This window comes from Myxocyprinus asiaticus, chromosome 6 (assembly GCF_019703515.2).
Source record: "Myxocyprinus asiaticus isolate MX2 ecotype Aquarium Trade chromosome 6, UBuf_Myxa_2, whole genome shotgun sequence".
Classification (NCBI taxonomy): Eukaryota; Metazoa; Chordata; class Actinopteri; order Cypriniformes; family Catostomidae; genus Myxocyprinus; species Myxocyprinus asiaticus.
The window spans coordinates 44527061-44549818 of NC_059349.1; the positions used below are offsets into that span (position 1 = coordinate 44527061).

At 37.3% G+C, this 22758-nt stretch overlaps 2 protein-coding genes across 5 annotated transcripts in view; both read right to left on the bottom strand.

Annotated features, from left to right (window-relative positions):
* Positions 1 to 10202, bottom strand: part of LOC127442777 (kinesin-1 heavy chain-like) — a 32397-nt gene extending 22195 nt beyond the window's left edge. The window contains exons 1-6 of one of the 2 annotated variants that reach the window (XM_051700956.1): positions 10016 to 10202; positions 1951 to 2038; positions 1760 to 1833; positions 941 to 1045; positions 771 to 819; positions 557 to 612 (exon numbers count right to left, since the gene is read on the bottom strand). In XM_051700956.1, the coding sequence (XP_051556916.1) occupies positions 557 to 612; positions 771 to 819; positions 941 to 1045; positions 1760 to 1833; positions 1951 to 2038; positions 10016 to 10141 (498 nt within the window). In that variant the 5' untranslated portion in view covers positions 10142 to 10202. The remainder of the gene's footprint in view (positions 1 to 556; positions 613 to 770; positions 820 to 940; positions 1046 to 1759; positions 1834 to 1950; positions 2039 to 10015) is intronic. The other variant, XM_051700955.1, reaches the window with a different exon arrangement.
* An 857-nt stretch (positions 10203 to 11059) lies between these two features.
* LOC127442782 (tripartite motif-containing protein 16-like) lies at positions 11060 to 22694 on the bottom strand. 3 transcript variants are annotated; one of them, XM_051700967.1, is made up of 7 exons: positions 22481 to 22694; positions 17012 to 18837; positions 15450 to 15545; positions 15016 to 15249; positions 14700 to 14859; positions 14533 to 14592; positions 11060 to 12175 (listed from the first exon to the last, which is right to left on the bottom strand). In XM_051700967.1, exons 2-7 carry the CDS (start codon positions 17600 to 17602, stop codon positions 11640 to 11642), a joined length of 1677 nt encoding a protein of 558 aa, XP_051556927.1. In that variant the 5' UTR covers positions 17603 to 18837; positions 22481 to 22694; the 3' UTR covers positions 11060 to 11639. The 3 variants fall into 3 exon arrangements, with proteins under 3 accessions (XP_051556927.1, XP_051556928.1, XP_051556929.1); XM_051700968.1 differs by lacking the exon at positions 22481 to 22694 and having other exon boundaries at positions 17012 to 17062; positions 17194 to 17363; XM_051700969.1 differs by lacking the exon at positions 17012 to 18837.
* Between the last annotated feature and the right edge of the window lie 64 nt (positions 22695 to 22758).

Consider the following 22758-nt stretch of genomic DNA (forward strand, 5'->3'; position numbering starts at 1 on the left):
ATTTCTTCTTTATAATCATGCAAGTTGTCTTTCCAAGCCTGGTAATATACATTCAGGCCAGAAAGATGCCACTTTCACGAAAGGTCCATCCTTAGAACACAATTCTTAAACGTAGCCCTTAACATGCGAAGTGTTTAACCCACAGCTGGTCTTTAAAGTGGGACCCAGAACAGTTTTGAGCGCGAGCGCTCCCAGGTATGCAGAGGCTGGCTGCGTGTGGGCATCGCAGGCATTTCAGCCCTCATTATGTCAGATATTACACTTATTCTGCAGCGTCTCATGGCACCATTTAATAAAATGAGGTATAATTGCTCCAATCCTGCAAATAAAACTCTTCCCCAAGTAAGGAGATCATTCAAATGCTCCATCATGACAAATCGGCTCCCTCAATATAATGCGCACGACGAAGTGGATGGAAACACACAACGACTCATTTTTTCTTTAGTCTAATTTTTTTAGAAATGCCCTTAAAAAATGCTATACACTTAGATGGAAATCCAGCTAGTGTAATCTATCCATGCTGGTTAGGCAAGGAGAGCAGATTTCAGAATCTCACCTTGACATAAGGAACCCTGTTTTTATCTTCATGTACAGATAAATTAGTCTTCGAAACTACAAGAGAGGGGGAGAGAGATTATTCCACAATGAAAGCAGCTCTATCCTTCTATTAAATGTAAATTCTACATCATCTTAAAATAGCTTTTGTCTAGGTGTATATCTGAGAGATTAACAGCTGTTAAACTTCAGAGCCAGATGGCCACCAGACTCACCATCCAACAGGTCTCGAATCTTATCTAGATAAATCTCGAAATATGACACCTGCCAAGAAGTAAAACAAATATTAGGTGAATAGATACAACATGAAACAATATGGAAATCTTTAAATAAATAAGGAGAGAGATAGAGAAATAGAAAGAACGAGAGAAGGTAAACGACTCACTTTAATGTGGAACTCCAGATTTTCATCCATAGAGTAAATGTAGTTAAAGATGTCCTGCACTATTCTGGGAATAATTCCCATTGAATCTGTGTCATGGAGATTTCCCTAGAGAACATTCACAACAATTCAGTAACTTTTTTTGATCAGACAAACACTGAACACCTAAAATTAAATCAGGCTAAATGCTTTTCAATAATAATTTGTGAACCAAATTAACCATTATATAAACCAAATTATTGGTCGATAAAGATATAAATCACAAATATAGATTCAAAAACGTTTAAAAAAAAATCAATGAAAGTTATTTTTTATTTACAGCAATATCCAAAGTAATGGCAGACTTGTCATATCCATTGCATTAAAACAACTTTATCAATAAAAATAATAAAAAATTAGATTTGGTTTATTAAGCATAATTTTTCAATACATGCAAAAAAATGAGGTTTCTCTCTTTTTTGTTGAACATATTAGCATTTACTTTGATTCTGTATCAACTCCCTACATCATATAATTGTTTTTTATTTAGCCTTCCGTTGGATACTGGAATCCTTTATGGCAACAATATACTGGATAAAATGCAAGGTTGACAAACGCGTTATTTACTCAGTGCAGTCGCTTTTCTCTCCGTGTTTGCAGCAGAGCAGGCGCTGGTAGAAAAGCCTATCGTGCATTCACCACGGCATGTAAAAAAATGACACTCTACCGGTTGATACTTTTCTACCGGTAAATCAATTAAGTCAGTATTTTACCCACCCCTAACAGACAGTATGGAAAAGGAGTGTTTATTTCTAAAATAAATTGCATGCACTTCTCTCTCACCTCCATTGTGTGCGTTTTGCCCGAGGATGTCTGACCATAGGCGAAAATGGTTCCATTATATCCTCCAAGCACATCTGTGAGAAAAAAGTCATGATTAAACCTTGCTGTACGTACAGGACAAATTATATTTAAATTTAGTATATTCTGCTGTTTATTTGACTCAAATGTTTAGTAAGTGACCTCTGGTTTACCTTTGACGATTTCTTGAGCACAGGCATTGTACACTTGCTCCTGAGTTGTGTTTGACTGGAAAACTCTGTCAAATACATAAGGCTTACCCTATAGACAGGACAAAAATAAACAAATTCCAAAGCATTTAGGTCAGGGGTCAGCAACCTACACCGATCAGTCACAACATTAAAATCACCGGCCTAATATTGTGTAGGTCCCCCTTGTGCCACCAAAACAGCGAATAGCATTCTGAGAAACTATTCTTCTCATCACAATTGTACAGAGCAGTTATCTGGGTTACCATAGACTTTGTCAGTTCAAACCAGTCTGGCCATTATCTGTTGACCTCTCTCATCAACAAGCTGTTTCCATCCGCAGAACTGCCACTCACTGGATGTTTTTGTCTCTGGCTCCATTCGGAGTAAATTCTAGAGACTGTTGTGCGTGAAAATCCCAGGAGATCAGCAGTTACAGAAATACTCAAACCAGCCCGTCTGGCACTCAGAATGGTGTCGAAAACAAAAAACATCCAGTGAGTGGCAATTCTGCAGACGGAAATGCCTTGTTGATGAGAGAGGTCAACAGAGAATGGCCAGACTGGTTCGAAGTGACTACGTCTACGGTAACTCAGATAAGGGGTAATCACTGGCATGCCAGCAACTGTGAGAGAGGAGTAGACTATTTTATTTATATAAATTCTGCAGCTGCATTCCAATCTACATCTTGATGTAATCCTTCCTCATGATCACGCAGCGTGTTTTCATGAGCTGAATGGGAGGCTAAACAAAATGTTGGAATGTGTCGAGACTGCAGTATACCAAACAGACTCGTGCAGCACGTGCAAGCCATTCATGCATCACGAGCCGGCAGTGCTTCATTTTCCATTAATCGCACGAGTAAATACACCCGATTTGCTTCGGTCAGGCTGCATGAATGATACATTCCGTGTTTCATTTGTTTCTTTTTGCTTTAAGAACAACATGTGATGCAATAAGGAAAACACCACTATTAATCATTGAGATTTCCAACCCAGCATACAGGTACACCATCCTTAAACCATGGTCACACTCAAAATTATATTAAAAGATTAAAAGAGAAAACAAACTCACATTCAAAATATAAATTAAACCTGGAAATAAAGTTTTAGGATTTCGCAGGTGCGATTCACCGAAAAGGGCTAAATAGTTAATCGAGACTTGTGATGCGCTAATGGCTTGCATGCACAGTGTGAGTCTCCTCACACTATGCGTCGGCACAGCCATTTACCAGGAAAATAAAAAATGGCACTCCGTATCAAAAAGATTGCCAACCCCTGATTTAGGTTATTTACCATTAGATGCAACCATGCAGATAAAAAAAAAAAATTGTCAGCATAAAACATGCAATCTTCTTTTTGGGTCATGTCTGACTTTACAGAACACAACAGCATGGTCTGATCATCTGTTTTAATCTTTAAAGGACACTCAGCTGAAATAGAGTGAAAAGAATAAACAAACATGTGATGTGACCCATAAAAATATGACCATCACCCACCTCTACATCATATAGAATACTGCATCAAAGGTCTCAAAGGAATGTGGTAGTTCATCCTATGATTACGGTTACTATATGATTTTTATGGAATGCTAAAAACAATAATTTACTGGCTCCATGTTCTGTGTCATAACCTGGTGTTTCTCCAATACAAGACTTTCACCTGGATTTACACATTTCTGGCTTAAGAAAAAAACAGAAACTGTGATCAAGAACAACAGCCTTTTGACAAGCAAAGTGATCAAGTAGGCTAATCCTAATGAAGTAAACGACACATGTCGGTCAAACTAGAACTTTGTGCCATTAATATTCATGATGTATTGGTGCACTAGAATGACACAGGGAAAATAACTAAAAAAGAAACACACTCAAGAAACATAACAAAACAACTTTCTGCCTTAGAGAAATTGCTACAAAATCCTAAAATAGTTTATATAATAATATAAAAATGATTTCACTGTAATCCTCATTTGTAAATCACTTCGAATAAAAGTGTTTGCTAAATGAATAAATGTAAATATAAATATAGTAATCACAAGTGTTCATTTCTGTGATTTGGTATGACTGCGTTTATATCAGCAATGAACCATTCCAGAGTTCACATGAACCGTACCCCAGAGCACATTTTCAAGCAAACCTGTGTGCATTTCGCGGGTGCGCACCAGAGTTCGGAAAACTGCGTTCACATCATCCAAATGAACCGAACTTTGACATCATTTGAACTTGGATGCACACCAAAAGTGCTAGTGTGAAAGCACCCGAAAACAGATTTGCCTTGCACTGTATCTCACTGTATCATTGCATTCTTGACTCGGTGAGTAATCATTACAGTCAACTGCCATAAAACCTTGGGCTCATTTAGCAAAGCTCATAACAGTTCAACATCTATCAGCTTCAACTCTAAAAAACAGTGGCCTGTGTATTACTGCACATTTATACCCCTGTGAAACAGGATGTCATGGCTGAACAATTTCATGTACCTAGTCACCCATGTGCACTAAAAAAAATTAAAATATGTATAGGAATATACTTCAAATATATTTTACTCATAAGAATTTCTAGGGGAGCCAATAATTATGGCCAACAAGTTTTGGAGAAAAATATTTATTTCCCCTCTTTCAATTGTTTAACTTCAATTAACGGTTCGATTTTTGTGATTTTTTTGAATGAACAATCAAAAGGATAAACGATGCAGATTTTTTCACAGCCTTCTTTGCTCATATTTACCAAAGGTGCCAATATTTTTTGGCCACAACTGTATATCCTTATATCAACTAAAAATCATGTGTTTTTTTAACAAAATGTTTAGTACATCATGTACTATACTGCATCTTAGGGTTGCGCCATTTTCCAAGTACTAACGAACTATTGCGATACCGCAGATTTTTCATTAATGTTTTCATTAATACTGCTGTGCAGCATTTTATTTTACTAAAATTAAAATAGCAATTTTTTTGTAAAAATAAATATATATATATTATATTTTTATTTGATTTAAACTGTATGTATCAATTTGATTAAACACCATTTGATCATAACATTTAATTAAAACATAACATGGAATCCAGAAAAAGTAAAATGCTTAATTTGTATCTGTAAGACTTTATGCAGTTCTTTTAATGAAGTCATTTTCTGTGTAATTTCATAAAAAAATCGGATTTATTTTTTTGTTGTTGTTGATTATAGTATCGATTTAGTATCCATACCGATGGACCAGTGCTGATATCGTACCGAAGACAACATTTTGGTATCAGAGCAACCCTACTGCATCGAGCCTAATTGTTCAGTTATCGGTTTATGGCATTTTCATTTAAAAAAGCGAATCAATAGGCTTTTCAACAATGAACTTTAGAATGGCTTAAATACCTTGAAAAATTGTGTGCAATAAACTTATATGGAATTCAATACTCTTATTATCAGTCAATATAACTTAATAAATGCAGACCACAAGGAAGTGACTCATTTCAAAGACCAGGGTAAATCTGTCTTAAGATGTCCAAAGTCTAGAGCATATGACAGCAGAAGTGTAATGTTTAACAGCTTTTCATGACCTCGCCACTGGTTTATATTGTCTATAAAACCATTTTTGCTACAGCCGAAAGTCATAGGGAGACAAAATTATGATTTCTGTGAAAATACACGAGTCCAGTGGAGTAACACATTAGGGAATGTGGTTTCTCTGTCCGTACAATAAGCATATTCACTTTAATGACCATCATTGCCATGGTTTAATTGCAACCACCCTAACACAATTAACCTGACAGTAACAGTAAACCCACTGTAAACAATCTCCATTATAAGATGTTGACACTCAGTTTAACCTCTTATTCTGCAATTCATAATTACTTTAAAGCATGTCCATGCATGTATTTAGCTTAACAGCAACCTCTATGATGTGCGTCATAATCATACATATTTACTCCTGCATGAACTGTACATAGAGATAGCAAGGCACAACAGCATATAACAGAATACTGACACAACTGACAGTTATGGGAAAAGAACAATTTCCTGGAGTTCTGATTGTGGTATTTTCTTACCCAACCTTTTTCCTCATATAACTTATACACACACACACACACACACACACACACACACACACACACACACACACACACACACAGTCCCTGGGCTGCACAGGGTGGAGCACTCTCTATTTCCAAAGCATTATCTCACCTTTCTCTGGTGCGCTCAACCACCCACACACACACTCTCTCTCTCTCTTTTCACTTAAATTACAGTGGATAGGCCTAAAGGGTCTCCATTTCAGGCCATTCTCTCGACTTAAAGGAATATACGAGGAGTTAAGCTCAATCAACAGCAATTGTGACATATTATTGATTACAAAAAAAAAAAAAAGAAAATAGAAAAAAAAAAAAGATTTGACTCGACCAAACGTTAGCCGATGAGAAGAGTCTTGGTCGACCAAGTTTTGATTGGCCAGTTGGTCGCAGAAAAAAAAAAACTCCACAGGAAACCGACAAATGTATTACCGCTGGTTGGACGCTAGGTGGTACTATGGGGTAATTTTGTTAAGCAGGGTTAAGGTTAAGCCTACACATAACACAAGACACCTTGATTTCAACCTCTGAACTTTATTTTTTATTTATTTTAACTAAAAAATTCAAATGATCTGAAAAAAAAATTAAAGTGTGTGTTGTTCAACTTTTTGAAAGATGGCTTTACAACAGTTGTGAAGGGCAACATCTCTTTGGCAAAGAACCTACTTCATCTGTGCATTCTCTACCGGTCGAGTATTTCGTTGTCCGGGAAAATACATCATGTGTGTGAATAAATTCGTTTTGTTCCCTCCATGATATTTATCGCAATATCCAATTACATCGGAGGGATTGGTGAATATTCTTGCTTTAGTGATTTTGCATTGAAAATTAATTTATTTAAAAAAATGAAAAACTTAAATCAAATAAATTTCTAAATTCAAATTGCACTTCAAACGAAACGAAAAAGCAAATAAAATAACGAAGATATCAAAAAAATAATATATGTAACCACCTTTCCATTTACCGTCAGGCAAGTATCCATCTAAACATGCAGGTGGAAAATGACTTACACAAACAAAGACATAAAAACAACTATAAATGTAAAAATAATAATTAGAATGATGATAATAATCACTGAAATATAAATCATGGTTCGAGGTGAACGTGTTTTTGAATTATTTTATGTTTTAATCACAGATGTATAGACTGCAGAGTTGTGGTCACAATGAACTGCTCTGTGGAAATAAAGCGAACTGAACTCAAAGCACCTCCTGAGCTGAGATGATCTGAGGTCATTTGCAGCACTCTCAAAGAAAGAGTGAGAACCTTTTACATGCGTGTGTTCCACGAGACTGCACGCCTCCATATAAACAGCGTGTCATACATGCACATAGACGCTTTTCTGTCATCTGTTCTTAATAATATAACAAAGTGAGTTTCTTCAAGTGCGTGTCTGTGTGTCTATGGGCAAATTATTTGTAATATTAATTTGATATTAATAATGATAGCCTAATAATAATAATAATAATTTAATACATTAATGGGAAAACGAGCCAAATATCATCTTGACATCGTCAAACGCATCAGCTATTGGCGATCACTCTGACTATCGTCAATCCTCGAGATCATCGTCTGTTGGCACAACCCTAATGTGCATTTCTCTCTATAAATTAACAAAATGTTCAGACAGTCTCCTTGCTGGTTTTTCCAACACATTCAGAATCATTACCGCTTTTGCCGGTGTCACTGCGGCTCGCTTCGTGCGTGCGCTTGTAAAATTTATATTTTAAAGGCTCATTATTACGGTTTAGTATTTCTCTGTAATGTAGAACAGTGTTAGCAATGTTACTTATAACAGCCTTTCTCAGCCCTGGAACTCAAACCATTTTCTGATGCCCCCCAAAATATATAAGTAATTAAATTAATATCATAAACATGTGACAACTATTCGACTAACGGCTTAAACTAACGACTACTAGTCGACTAGGAAAATCTTTGGTCTGGGCAGACCTAACTCGTCCTTACTTTTTCTTTAAAAAAAAAAAAATGCAAAAACCAAGGATACAGTGAAGCACTTAAGTCCAAAGTATACTTTGGGTGTGCACGTTGTGGATTGCTCCGCGCACAGTATGTGTGATGCAAATTGCGTCATCAGCACAGCCGTGCAGCTACACTGTGCCCCACCTAGATTTTCTGTGCACGTCGTCTGCACATGCGCTGGCCATTGACTGTACTAAAGTAGTGTCAAAAATCAGTTAGTGAACATGTATAGAGTGCGTTCCTATTCGTTTGCGGTCAGAAAAGTATACTCAGAAAGGCAGCGCGGTCGGCCAGGCGCGATCCGATCCGGACGTGGAAAAATCAAGTATACCCGGGCCTTAAGAATAGCAATGAATGGGGCCAATTTTTGGATAAATTAAAGGCAGAAACATGAAGCTTATAATTTTATAAAAGCACTTACATTAATTCATCTGTTAAAACTCATGTATTATTTGTGCTGTAAAGTTGTTTAAATTGTCCCTTTTACAGTCATTTTAGGGTTTGTTGAAGTTACATCGTTATGGCAACGTAGTTGTAAAATTGTATATAACTGTACAAAGAAAAAAAAAATGAGTAAGTGATTTTATCACACTAAAATCATGTTAACACGCATATTGTTTATGCCTTGTGGTTATACTTTTAATGTCTACAAATTGGCCCCATTCACTTTCATTGTAAGTGCCTCAATGAAACCTTGATTTTTGCTTTTTTTTTTTTTTTAAAGAAAAGCAGGGGCAAGTCAAAAGTAATTTTTGTGGTATTATGGCACAAATGCTGTCAATTGAACTTTACTTGTATTGAACCTTGAAAATGACTTTAACTGTAACACCTAACTCACTGTGCACAACAACATAAAAGACTTGTGCAATTAAACAGGAAATGCAAGAAAATAAAACTGCCCTATGACACCACCACTGTTTACATATATGGGATGGTCACCCAAATTATTTCTAAAGACTGCCACATGGCGTGTTTGCTTTCACACACCATTTGTCAAGCCACAAGTTAACCAGCCATGAAAAATATAGGATATTTAGTTTATAACCTCATGTTGGACATGCAAAGCACATAGACAAAATACAACAAATACTCACAAATACCATGGACACAGGTAGATCCTAGTGACACACCAAGGATGCACCTAAATATTCAAGACTGGGTGAACAAATGTAGCTAAAATTTTTTTAAATCTATCACTGAAAACCCCATATTGAATAATCACTAATCTGAATACTGAGTAGAGACATTTGCCACATTTCCTGTTGATCACATCCAGATTATTTTTTCGCTCATCGGCATCTCTAGTGGGTCCTTTTAAAGAAGATGCCACATTCAGGTCTTTCGAAGGCAAACTTCACAGTAATATTAAGTCAGACATCTTTAGGATAATAGAGAGTACTGAAAAGGCTATAAGTTAAGTGAGACTTTTTTTGTGTGCATTTTACTCAATAAGTAGCCTTATATCCAGTTGCATCAGTTATTCCAACGCAAAATGTAACTCTGTTGACAGTTGTCATTGGTGTGATTTTCTTACAATATTTACTAAAACATCCATACATGTGGGCAGTTTCCTGCCCATTCAACATATATCCACACCCACCCCTACACTCAAAGGTTTAAAATAATACTAACAGAAACCTAAAATCCACACCCACTCCATATTATAGACTTAACAAGTAAATAAATAAGTGTTTGTGGTATTTAGCGTGTAAAACTGAAAGTCTTTCCGCGTTGACTCTAAAGCCTTGGCTAACACGATTAGCATGAAGCTGTTGAGGAAACGGCACAGAAATGAACAAAATAAACATTTATATCCGAAATTAACCGTCGGTTTTGGGTGTCACTGGACCGGATGCAGTGGCTGGTGTCGGTGTCAGATATTCATATTTACTGGTCGTGATGAATTTTCCTTCTGTTGGTCTGTGGGTCATTAGCATTAGCATTAGCCGCTCGAGCGAGAACAACAGAGAAATGAACATCAACTCTGCCCACGACACAAAACGACACTCACCCCGACTACGACGTTGTCTTCGCCCTGGAATTTGGGGACATATTTGTCCCCCCTCGTCACCTCCGAGCTGTTCAAAGGCCTGAAACGGCACATGACTTTAATGGTGCACTCCGCCGGGTCCGCCATCTTCCCCCGGTTACCGAATCACGAGAACACCGGCGAGAACACGCACACACGCACGCGCACACGCAGACACGGACGAAGGGGTGGGGACACTCCGCCCAACCCAAGTCCAAATCCCGAGCGATGGGTTGTCGATTCGCGGCCCGTGAGAATATTCGGAAAGAGCCTTGGACAGTGCCTCGGCGGTTGAGTTAGTCTTGTTATTGAAAGACGTCATTTTTACTTTTCAAGTAATAACAACGTTGTTAACTTTTTCATGATTTTGCAATGTAAATATTTAATGCATAAGAACAAATGTCTTTGACAAAAGTATTTTTAGTTGAAATGTTATATTACAAGCATTCCATTTTCTGACTGAGCATATTTTATTTATTTTTACTAAAATTTATATTTGGTAAATATTATACATGAAATTAATGTATGTTTTGATATATCTGTATTATTTTCTTATCAAGGGATATGGACTTTTGAGTATTTTAAGAGATGTTTTCCCCCTGTATTTATAAGGAATATTACAGGTTCAATACAAGTTAAGCTCAATGGACAACTAGATGAGCGATTTAAGACCAAAAGTAGAGAGATAGAGCAAACAGAGCCTATATTATAAGCTTTTGAAATTGAACTTAAAAAGGATCAGTTTGACCCTTAAGGACAATGTAGGGATTTTTTATTTTTTCTTTCACCTCTGAGGATGTTGTCATGAAGATTTAGGCCGAAAACTTAAAGTTAATCAGTGTCAAAAATTCAAAAGGGTCAAATTGACCCATAAGACCAAGGAAGGGTTAATAAGGGTTGTATTAAAAATTACTAAATTGTAATAGGACAGATAATTGGACAAACAATATAATTTTTGTAGAATTACATCCAAAAAGCCTATATATCTACCAAAAATTAAAAAACTCATGATAAAATCAAAGAACATGAGATCCACAGAAAACTCAACTGTTTATTTTTTATTTTTTTGATCCAAATAAAAGTCTTTACATTTGAAGAGCGAAAAGAAAGAATATATCACAATTATTGTTTTCCCCATTAACAGCAATGGCAAAACAGCTAGCCATGCAAAAGCTCAGTTGATGCTTATAATCTTACATCACCACTGTCATGTCATAAATCCAAAAAGGCCGCATAATGTGTAATATTTGAACAGAATGAACAGCAGCATCATCAACCGTTTAAATAAGCAAATGCATGACCTACTGACCTCTAGTTTGTAGTGTTTTTTATGTATTTATTTACAGCATAGTGACAGCATGAATATTATTTTTGTTAGTGTCAATGAAGGTTCTTCCACATTCATTTTTCTCTCACTCCTACACTACAAACATTATTAGATACATCTGAGAAAATTTTTCACTCTAATAATAGCTTGTGTTATTTCTGTTATTTCAATAAGTAGTTTATTGATCAGAAAATAAGGGACTTTACATTATCACATCACAACATTATTAGAGCGCCAACATGCAATTTGATATTGTTGTTTGTATCATCTCTAAATCATCTATTTAGCTAGATTACACAGCTTCAGTGATCCATAAATTCTAAATCCAGGATAGAGAGGTTGAGTGAATGTGGTGTGGACTCTGTGGATGAGTGTCATTGTGTCAGAGATGCTGTAGAAGGACAGAGTTCCTGCAATTGTATCCAAAAACACTCCAATTCTAGATGATGTAGAGATGACAGGGAGTTCAGTCTCAATGTGATTGTGCCAGAATGAGTATTTGGAGTAACTGGTGGGAAAGCAATACAAACTCCAGGACTGATTATTATACCCAAACGCACAGTTATCACTCCGTCCCTTCCTGCTTATGCTCTTATATGACACTGATATTCCCACACCTCTTCCTTTCCATTCAACCTCCCAGTAACAGCATCCCCACATACTCTCTCTACACAGCACCTGGGCCAAACTATCAAATCGGTCTGGATGATCAGGACATGGCTGTGCTGTGTCGGATTCAGTGATCACTCTGTTCCCCTCAGAAAGACAGAGGTATTCATATGCTGTGTTTGCATCCAGTGTCAACTGATGAGAATCTGATGGAGATAGAAAAGAAACAGAAGCTAGATAATTATTTTCTAAATGTTATTAAACATTAAATTGATACAGGATAATTCCTGTGAATTTAACTGTAATTAACATCACATGGCAAGTTTTTCTTTGGTGCAAATTTTGAAGCGCTATATCCACACTAAGTGTGTATAAAAAAAAACAAAACAGCATATCTGGTTTGTTCAGTAATTCAGTTTACACCATGGAATCGTTGAATTCAGAAAAGAGTGTTGATTAATTTTCGATTACTGCACGACAATGAAGTAGTTTTCAAGTTCAGGTGCATACCACTTTGACACATAATCTCCTGATTATTTGACTAGATTTAAAGGAATGTTCAGAGTTCAATACAAATTAAGCTCAATCGACAGCATTTGTGGCATAATGTTGATTACCACAAAAAATAATTTTGACTCATCCTGCCTTTTCTTTAAAAAAAAGCAAAAATCTACAGTAAGACACTTACAATGGAAGTGAATGGGGTAAACATTTGGAGGGTTTAAAGGCAGAAATGTTAGGCTTATAATTTTATAAAAGCACTCATATTAATTCTTCTATTAAAGGTGCATTCTGTAATTTGGGGCTAATTTAAAAAGTTTGACACATTAACAAATGAATTGTGAGATGAAGACTGTACTCATAATAGTTTTCTATAAAAAGTTTTTTATTATACATGGTGCAGGTCACCCCCTTCAGTGTGTTTCGCCATGTTGAAATGACATGACCCGTGGCATTTCACTAAACGTCAAGAAGAAAACCTTTGAGCTCATTGACTGCTGCCTATGTAGATACGCTTGGCAATGCTTAGTGCAGTGGTGATGCAAAATGAATACAATGGAACATACTTATTATCATGCTTTAGAAGCAGTAGCTGTACTGCCAAAGAAGCAAAAAAGGTCAGAAGCAAGAAGACAGAAAGACCGGCAAAGGCAAAAAACTAGAGTAAACGTCAGTACGGCATACACAAGGTGGAAAGATTTGATGACGGAGAAAAACATGAGTAGTGATGCCGATGTTGCTTCTTTTTTGTTGGACAGGTAAGACATTATTAATTGTTTAAACCACTCTCTAAAATGGTATCAGTGGAATTTACAGAAAACTCATACAAGTTTCCCACAAACTTTTTTAAATTATGTGTGTAATCAACGTATATTAGTAATGGACAGTTTTCAGCGGTGTTTACAAATGCAACCGGAAAGCAACGTTTAATTTTATTTTCTTTGTTATCACAGTTATAGTAAGGGGGGCTCTTCTACCTCCACCTTTATGAAATGACATACATCTTCATTCGTTTAATAGCTTGCCACTGCAATTGTTGTGGATTTTGAGTAAACCATGATGTTGGTTTGCTTGGAAACAAAACAAGTTCTTCAAATACAGTATTCATGGACATGCTAAATTTGATCATCAAAAACAATTCTAATCTTTCCTTTCTATAACATTCTGTATCGCTACATAATTGAGATTTATTTCACACTAAGCAGTTCTCTAATAAAGGTGATAATTGTCTTTACAAATAATGTGAAATATAGACAGTCTCCAAAAATTACAATAATAATAATGTCCTCAAGTCTGTTCGTTTGAATTCTGACATTTGTTTTTAGGCAAAGCAATTATATTATAGTAGTAATAAATAACTTTAGAAATTACCTCAAACTCTGACATTTTCCAGATGCAAATGATATTCCAAAGCTGGCAGGGGCAGCAGAGAAAATCATGCTTGTCCACATCGATAGATGGCAGTACAGCGTCTAACACCACTGTCGTATCGGTACTTAAAGTACACAAAGAAGAGCAATGCTAATGCTAGCTAGAGAACTACTGAATGCCCCTTTAAAACCTGTGTACCATTTGAGTTGTATATTTGTTTAAATCATCATTTTAGATGACGAGTTCACAGCATTATGTCGTCATGGCAATGAAGGTCTGATTTATCACACTAAAATCATGTTAACATGCATACTGAATGTGTCTTGTGGTTATACTTTTGAAACGGTTAGCATTTTAACGTTTACAGATTGGCCCCATTCACTTCCATTGTCAGTGCCTTATTGTAATTATTTTGCTTTTTTTTTTTTTTTTAAAGGAGGGACAAGACAAAATGTATTTGTGTGGTCTTCAACATAATGCCACAAATGCTGTCAATTGAGTTTACCTTAAAACTGAACCTGGAATATTCCTTTAAACTTAAGGAAGACATATAATCTGTGTGATCAACTTAATATTTTCTGTATGTTTAGAGATTTATGTTGAAAGCACCTCCTAACTGACTTGCTCTATCTTGCCATATTTCTTTCTCTCGTTTTATCTCCCACATGTGTGTGTGGTCAAAGTAACTTACATTGTAGGAACTCCTCCCTTGTGTTGGGTTCAGATGTGGAAACAAGCTCGAGGAATATAACTATGAAAATCAAAAGACATCTTAAGTGGAACATTATTTGTTAAATATACTGTACATTACATTATTGTAACAGTCCAAAAAAACAAATGAACAATCCTTTGCTTTACCAATTCCAGATATCTTTTTCATCTCCTGTCTGCATAAATCCTCCACATTCTCTCTCAGTAGCAAGACAAGGTCTGTTACATCACCAAAAGTGATGATAGGAGGGATAGTGAATCTGGATAAATCTGTTAATCCAGGAGGGATAGAGAGAGACTGGAAACTCTACACACCACAAATACAAAAAAACAAAAAAATTAACTGAAGGCACAATTTTTTTTATACAAAAATACAATATGAATAATCACTGCTTAACCACTACATCAGCAAAAGACCTCAGTAAAGACCATTATCCTGTTTATCATCCCTCTTTTACACTACCTGGAGGAAATGGATGTGATCCTCTGTGTGGGAAAGCTCCTCCAGTTCAGCATCTCTCCTCCTCAGATCAGCAATCTCCTGCTCCAGTTGCTCCAAGAGTCCTTCAGCTCGACTCACTGCAGCCTTTTCCTGATCTCTGATCAGCTGTGTCACCTCAGAGCGGCTTCTCTCAATGGAGCGGATCAGCTCAGTAAAGATCCTCTCACTGTCCTCCACTGCTGCCTGTGCAGTGCGCTGTAAGGACACACAGAGAGAGGACCATTAGAATTAGCTCTTACTGGTACTTCACACAGCCTGTTACCCACAGTGGGGTTCAGTGGGACTGGAAAGTGCTCCAGCACTGGGCTTCTCACTGACTGATAGGAGAAGAGTCCTAACTGAGTGTGAAACAGCTCTTCCAGCAGACAGCAGTTGTTTTTCTGCTCAAAACTCACCTTGTGAGACTCCACAGTCTCTCTCAGCTTCTGAAGCTCCTTCTCTCTCTGCTGGATCCTCTGCTTGGTTGTTTTCTGTGACTCCTGCAACTGTCTCTGTTGGAAAAGTTTACTGTTAAAGAGGCCCTATTATGCTTTTTGGGATTTTACCTTTCCTTTAGTATGTAATATAGCTGTTTGTGCATGTAAAAGGCCTGCATAGTTACAAAGCACAAAGTCCACGCCAAAGGGAGTTACACTCTCCCACAGAAAACACTGCTCTTGAACAGCTTGAAACACCTGGTTTGCATTCCAGCCATTACTTCTGTGATTTAGCTATGTCACTATGTAATACATGTGCATAATGCCTGCCTCAGAAATGCGCTGCTCAGAAAGCCTAAGGAGCTGAAACTCGGTTATGGTAAGGGGCGTTACATTTTCCAAAACACGATCTACGCGGTTGACCAATCAACAGACTGGGCCAGCTGACCAATCAGAGAAGACTGGGCTTTTCGGAAAGGGGTGCTTTAAAGAGATGGGAGCTACAACAGAGCATTTCAGATAGAGGGTGAAAAGAGGTGCTGCAGCAATGTACAGTATGAGAAAAAGAATGTGTTTTTTGTAAACCTATTCTAGTAGACCCCCAAAATAAAATTATGAACCTGTAAATGAGCATAATATGGGCTCTTTAAATGTATTTTTGTGGATCCATAACTTTAACCTTTAAGATCAATCACTATCTTCAAAGTATCTATGTGCACAAATGTATTAATCTGATTTCAAGATGATGAAGGGTTTTTATAGGATCCTCTATCACGTGTAAAGCCGCATACCTGGAAGTTGCAATGTGATATTAATTTGACATAAATAAAAGCAGGTGATGTCAGAAATGGTGTCTATTACTTAAAGTACCCCATGAGACTTGTCTGTGTTCAAATTCTTTACCTTACCGATAAATTTAAAATGTCCTCATCAACTCATGTCAAGTCATTTTTATTTGTATAGCGCTTTTCCCAACACACAGTTTCAAAGCAGCTTTATAGAAAATTATGCTGTAACATAAATTATGCTGTAATGTCTGTAATGCAAAGGTCCTTCTTGAGCATTTGAAATAAAAACATGATTCAAAATCATGCCATAAAAACTATTTGTCTTTAAGCCCCCAGTGAGCAAGCCAAAGGCGATGATGGGAATGGACCTCAAAACTCCATAAGATGTTAGATAATGAAGAAAAAAATCCTTGGGGAAAAAGCAGGCTCAGCTGGGGGATTCAGTTCCCCTCCGGCTATGCAGCATGAATATACTGCCAATACTAGTTATCTGTGTAGTACAAGTTATGTACTATTTGAGTAAACTGAGTAGATGTTGGTGGCCAATGTTTAAAACTGAAGAATACTGATTGAAGGATATTCATGATTAAGTGTCTATGAAGTCCATTCCGAATTGACTGCAGAAGTCACGTGAATTATTTTAACAATACTGATTCACATGCTAAAGTTTTAATTAAACACCACTTTAAACTGACGTGGCTTCATATTGCATTGGACATTACTATTAGCATTTTGAGGTTCTTCTGTTCATACCTGTTTCTCAATCCCCTCTGCAGAAGCTGATACAGTGTCATGGTTTTTGTGCTTGTCCACCATACAAAGGATACAAATACATTGCTGATCAGTACGACAGTAAATTTCCATCAGTTTATCATGTTGAGGGCAGATCATCTCCTGAAGTCGCATAGAGGCATCCATTAGATTGTGTCTCTTACCTTTGAAGAGATTCTCATGTTGTTCAAGATGATTTTGACAGTAAGAGATCAGACACACCATACAGGACTTGACAGCTTTGTGTTTTCTCTGAGTGCAGACATCACACTCCACATCTTCAGGTCCAGCATAACATTCAGTAGGTTGTGCAACTTGGAGTTTTGTCTTCTTCATTTTCTCCACCACTTCTGCCAGCATGGTGTTTTTACCTAAAACAGGTCTTGGATTGAAGGTCTGTCTGCACTGAGGGCAGCTGTAGACTCTCTTCTGATCATCCTGATCCCAGTAGTCTGTAATACAGCTCATACAGTAACTGTGTCCACAGGGAATGGCCGCTGGATCCTTCAGAAGATCCAGACAGATTGAACAGCTGAACTGGTCCTGAGACAAAGAAACACTGGACTCTGCCATTGTAGGCTACTGCACACAAAAATGCAGCTCAACAGCCAAGATGTAGTAATATACAGAATAAAACACAAAGTAAACACAAAGCAGCTAAATCCCACACCCAGGCTGAGCAGGAAGTAGGAATCTGTTTCATTTTCACTGAACTGAACTGAAGGTAGGAGTGGCTAACATAGGGAGAGAAAGAGAGAGAGAGCAGCTGACTTTCATCTCAACAATTTCAGTTACACATATGAGATTTTTACTTTATATGTCAAGTATACATTGTATATTTTGTCTTTTTTTCTTATATTATGCACATTGTTTTGCGCCGTTTTATTTTTATGTAGGACAGCTGTAAACGCTTTGGTATTACGAATGTACAAATATTTGTCATGCCATTAAAGCACTTTCAACTGAAAACTGTGTATGTGTGTGTGTGTGAGAGAGAGAGAGAGAGAGAGAGAGAGAGAGAGAGAGAGAGAGAGAGAGAGAGAGAGAGAAATAGTAGCTGACTTTAATCTCAACTAAGTCAGTTACAGTACATATATAAAATTATACCTGGATACTGCCAAAAATGTGTTTCTGTCAAGACATTGCTGCCCCCATTTATTACACAAATTCTTCTCATTGGATCTGGTTTTATCCAGGCCTGGCTCCACTTCATGTGCTTGGCCCACCTTGACAATCACACCAACACCTCCAACTGTTCGACACACCCAGAAGGTCCTATGGCCCACCTTACATCTTAGAGCTGGAACCGAGCCTAGTTTAATCCTATGGATGGATAGGACCTTATGGCAGCATGGATGGAGGGCACCAAATTCACTTTACCAAAATATTGATGATTCATCTTACACCCAGGGACATATCCAAATTTTTGTCCAACAAGATCCTGTAAGGTACAAGTCCTTACATACTTACAGTACCTGTTGGTAGCATTGTGAGTCAAACCTGATGCTTATAATGCTCCGTCACCACTAGTAGACTCTTCTTTACTGAGCACCATGCATGCATGAGTTTTCTTCTAGTTTTCCTCTGCATGTCTTGTCCTGCCTGAAGCCACAAACCCCGAGTGTAACAGTTTTTATTCTCCATTGTCCAAATTCAGGTTAAGGCTCTGGGTTACTGATCAGAAGGTCGGGGGTTCAAGCCCCAACACTGCCAAGATGCCATTGTTGGGCCCTTGAGCAAGGCCCTTGACCCTATCTGCTCCAGGGGCGCTGTATCATGGCTGACCCTGCACTCTGACCCCAGCTTAGCTGGGATATGCGAAAAAAAGAATTTCACTGTATATGTGCAAATGTATAATGTGTGATAAATAAATATAATTATTAAAATTATAAAAAATACAAAAATATTAACTTTGAGAACAACAAACACATTTGCAAGCATCATATAGGCCTAAAACACGAATTCAAGGTCCAAAGACTGTCTTTGTAATATCAAACTTGATTGAGGGCAGTGGGCCAAAAGTAAACATTGCATATATTTACATATATCAAACTGTATTATTTTAAAATTAAATACTGCAAAACACAGAACTCTAAAATTAAATCAAGTGTCCTATACTTGCACAATGCACATAATTGATTCAAAATAATTTTTTTATGTATGTTGTGTCTCTTTCTCATTTGTGAGTCACTTTGGTTCAAATGTCTGCTAAAGGACTAAATGTAAGTGTCTCTTAAAGAACAGCGCATCTCCTCACATTGAACACACAGTAGTTCTGTGCAGTTTTGGAAAGATGAAGATACAGTGCGGCATGACGTAATACTATCAAGTAGGATATTATTTTGTGACAAAGATGATATTAAAGATATATATATTTTTTATCATAGACCTATACACATTGTCCTGGATTTCACTCAGTATTAAGATTTTTTGTAATGTAATAGAATTATTATATAACAATATTGTAAAATGTTTTTGCGTAGTTAATGCATTGTCTACTTTTATTTGTTGTGATATCAAACTTTTTCAAAAATTTTTACTTTTGCTTTTATTCTTAAGAGACGATGGATTAAGGCTGAATGCATTACATTATAAAAGGAAATAAAAGATACGAAGCACATTTATGCAAATTAAAAAAATTGAGGCATTAATTTCGTTGACTCCAAAATATGATTAAAAACCTGCCGAAATATGGCATGTTATTAAAAAAAAAAAAAAAAACAACTTGCAGCTTTCTGTTTTTAGGCTGAGTAAACGAGATATCCTCACGTTTGACAAATTAATTACAGTATGATGCACACAGATGTTATACACACCCCAAAATGGGGTTTAGTCGGAATAAGATGAAAGATGAAGAATTAGTTTACTGCATTACCATTTTTGTCTAGCCGGCAGGGCAGAAAAGGGATTTTTGAGAGTACTGGTCTGTTCACTTATAGTGCTTGTCGTAATGTTGTGCAGTGTTTGGAGTGAATGGAACAATTGTTTATACTGAAATGCTCCCTCACCTGACTTTATCAAGCCTGCTTCACGGGTGCGCTTCAGTGGTCGGATATGAAATGCAGCACAATGTACAGGTGCATCTCAATAAATTAGAATATCGTGGAAAAGTTCATTTATTTCAGTAATTCAACTCAAATTGTGAAACTCGTGTATTAAATAAATTCAATGCACACAGACTGAAGTAGTTTAAGTCTTTGGTTCTTTTAATTGAGATGATTTTGGCTCACATTTAACAAAAACCCACCAATTCACTATCTCAAAAAATTAGAATACATCATAAGACCAATAAAAAAAATAAAATAAAAAATAAAACATTTTTAGTGAATTGTTGGCCTTCTGGAAAGTATGTTCATTTACTGTATATGTACTCAATACTTGGTAAGGGCTCCTTTTGCTTTAATTACTGCCTCAATTCGGCATGGCATGGAGGTGATCAGTTTGTGGCACCCAGGTTTCTTTGACAGTGGCCTTCAGCTCATCTGCATTTTTTGGTCTCTTGTTTCTCATTTTCCTCTTGACAATACCCCATAGATTCTCTACGGGGTTCAGGTCTGGTGAGTTTACTGGCCAGTCAAGCACACCAACACCATGGTCATTTAACCAACTTTTGGTGCTTTTGGCAGTGTGGGCAGGTGCCAAATCCTGCTGGAAAATGAAATCAGCATCTTTAAAAAGCTGGTCAGCAGAAGGAAGCATGAAGTGCTCCAAAATTTCTTAGTAAACGGGTGCAGTGACTTTGGTTTTCAAAAAACACAATGGACCAACACCAGCAGATGACATTGCACCCCAAATCATCACAGACTGTGGAAACTTAACACTGGACTTCAAGCAACTTGGGCTATGAGCTTCTCCACCCTTCCTCCAGACTCTAGGACCTTGGTTTCCAAATGAAATACAAAACTTGCTCTCATCTGAAAAGAGGACTTTGGACCACTGGGCAACAGTCCAGTTCTTCTTCTCCTTAGCCCATGTAAGACGCCTCTGACATTGTCTGTGGTTCAGGACTGGCTTAACAAGAGGAATACGACAACTGTAGCCAAATTCCTTGACATGTCTGTGTGTGGTGGCTCTTGATGCCTTGACCCCAGCCTCAGTCCATTCCTTGTGAAGTTCACCCAAATTCTTGAATCGATTTTGCTTGACAATCATAAGGCTGTGGTTCTCTCTGTTGGTTGTGCATCTTTTTCTTCCACACTTTTTCCTTCTACTCAACTTTCTGTTAACATGCTTGGATACAGCACTCTGTGAACAGCCAGTTTCTTTGGCAATGAATGTTTGTGGCTTACCCTCCTTGTGAAGGGTGTCAATGATTGTCTTCTGGACAACTGTCAGATCAGCAGTCTTCCCCATGATTGTGTAGCCTAGTGAACCAAACTGAGAGACCATTTTGAAGGCTCAGGAAACCTTTGCAGGTGTTTTGAGTTGATTAGCTGATTGGCATGTCACCATATTCTAATTTTTTGAGATAGTGAATTGGTGGGTTTTTGTTAAATGTGAGCCAAAATCATCACAATTAAAAGAACCAAAGACTTAAACTACTTCAGTCTGTGTGCATTGAATTTATTTAATACACGAGTTTTACAATTTGAGTTGAATTACTGAAATAAATGAACTTTTCCACTACATTCTAATTTATTGAGATGCACCTGTATAGTGCATGTTCAAGCCATATTTCATTTCAGATGACTGTACGCACTGTTCCGCAAGTTCACCTAATTACCTGTCATTTCTTGACACTACTTCAGTTCCCGCTCCCTTTTAAACCAACTAGGTTCTGTATATATATATATATCTTCCCCAAAAGAATCATTTTCAATGTTTTCAAGCCGTTTAAGCAATATAACGGAGAGGAATGATACAATTTATTCAATGACTGAATTGCAAGCGACTAAACAAAAGCCCTCATGTCAAACAAGTTCACAGCACTCCAGTACATTGTAAACCTGATAACCAGAGACTACTACAGTGTGCCGGATGCAGAACTTTTAGGGTGTGTTCACACTTGTAGTTCGGTTCTCTTGGTCCGGACCAAAAAAAGAAATTGAAACATTTAGTCCTGGTTCGCTTAGCCGAACTTAAATATACGAAACAAAAGGCATCAGGAAAAATTCACAACCTGATTGGACAGCTTTTATGACGTATATTTTTTGACGGAACTTAACGATCATCCAAAGCAATGCTGGCTGCTTGGCGAAATGTGCTCATTATATTTATATATGTATATATGGTGGTATTTTTTACCAGCTGAGAACAAACGAAGAGCTAATAAAATATGTGAAGGAGTCAAAACAGCACCAGGAATTCCTCCGTTGCACACACAAACGAAGATATGCTGCAAGGACGGCTGACGGCGGTTCCGACGCCTGTACCGAACTGTAATGGGCAACATAGCTCCTATGATGAGAAGAACCAGGTATGCTTGAGGTCAGTATTAGGCAAATTACTTACTGTTTTTGGTCCGTTTAGACGTCTTTGGTCCATGTTGCGTCCATATATCAATCGAACCGCACCAGAGCTCGTATGGAAGCGGACCGAGACCCACTATTCAGGAGGTCTCGGTCCGCTTGTTTGGTGCGCACTAAGGTTCGGATGGCAGCGTTCACACTTGTTCAAATGAACCGCATTAACAGAACAATCGCACCAGAGTTCGTTTTAATCGAACCAAACCTGCCAAGTGTGAACACACCCTTAAAGTGGGGTGGCCACGATGGGTTCAGAAGTATTTT